General features: G+C 30.0%; 1 protein-coding gene across 3 annotated transcripts in view; it reads left to right on the top strand.

The window, feature by feature from the left end:
- Positions 1-819, top strand: part of LOC119585106 (integrator complex subunit 8-like) — a 14,908-nt gene that overhangs the window by 2,804 nt on the left and 11,285 nt on the right. For all 3 annotated transcript variants that reach the window (XM_037933734.1, XM_037933733.1, XM_037933732.1), the window contains one exon: positions 699-798. In XM_037933734.1, coding sequence (XP_037789662.1) covers positions 717-798 — 82 coding nt within the window. In that variant the 5' untranslated portion in view covers positions 699-716. The remainder of the gene's footprint in view (positions 1-698; positions 799-819) is intronic.

Raw genomic sequence — 819 nt, 5'->3', positions numbered from 1 at the left:
TCCTTTTTCTCTTTCTCAGTGCTAACAATCTTTTGTAAGTAGTAATGTTTTTGATCTGATACATAATAATATCATGTGTTTTATGGTTAGTTATTTGATTTTTTGTGTGTTTTGTAAGTTTACTTCCATAAGTTAAATTAATATATTAGTTTTCTAATAAAAAGTATAAATCTACTTACCTGAATAGCCATATTCCAAATGTTTCTCTTCATGATTTACTGATAGAGAATTTTGATTTATAAACTGAAGTGACACTCTGAACCCAGTGATAAAAAGAGGAGAAAATAGATGACAAAACATTTATATATCATCAAAAGGTTAACATCTATGGATCATTTACCAGTGATAACAGTTTGCATACAAGTGACAAGATTTGCTTATGATATAGAAACTAATCCACTAAAATAAAGTCCTCTTTAAAAAGTGAATTGATTTGTTTTTCTTTATAATGTGAAGATATTACTCTCAGTGCTTTAATTTTTTATTGTGTTAGAAGTCTTTGTTCTTCTGATAAGAAATGTATGATAATATTAATCTGCTATGTCCGTGAAAGTTGCGTGATCAAAGCTAACAATGGGTTCCATTTCTGTGTATCATACAATGAGAAATATAAGTTTGAAATGTGCCTTTTGTATCTTTACCTTCATCTTATTTATATTTGAGAGTTATATATTTACATTGATATCTTCTGTTTGTAGCCGTTGGCAGGTGACAGAATGGCTACAGACACTGTGGCTTGGTTTGAATTCCTGCTGAACCCAACCTTACTGGAGTCACACCTCAATCAGAATAATCCAGGTGAGAATTTGGTGCAAAATT

The sequence above is a fragment of the Penaeus monodon genome, chromosome 19, assembly GCF_015228065.2.
Source record: "Penaeus monodon isolate SGIC_2016 chromosome 19, NSTDA_Pmon_1, whole genome shotgun sequence".
NCBI lineage: Eukaryota > Metazoa > Arthropoda > Malacostraca > Decapoda > Penaeidae > Penaeus > Penaeus monodon.
Note: the sequence above shows the minus strand (reverse complement) of the source record. Positions and strands in the feature narration are given on the sequence as shown.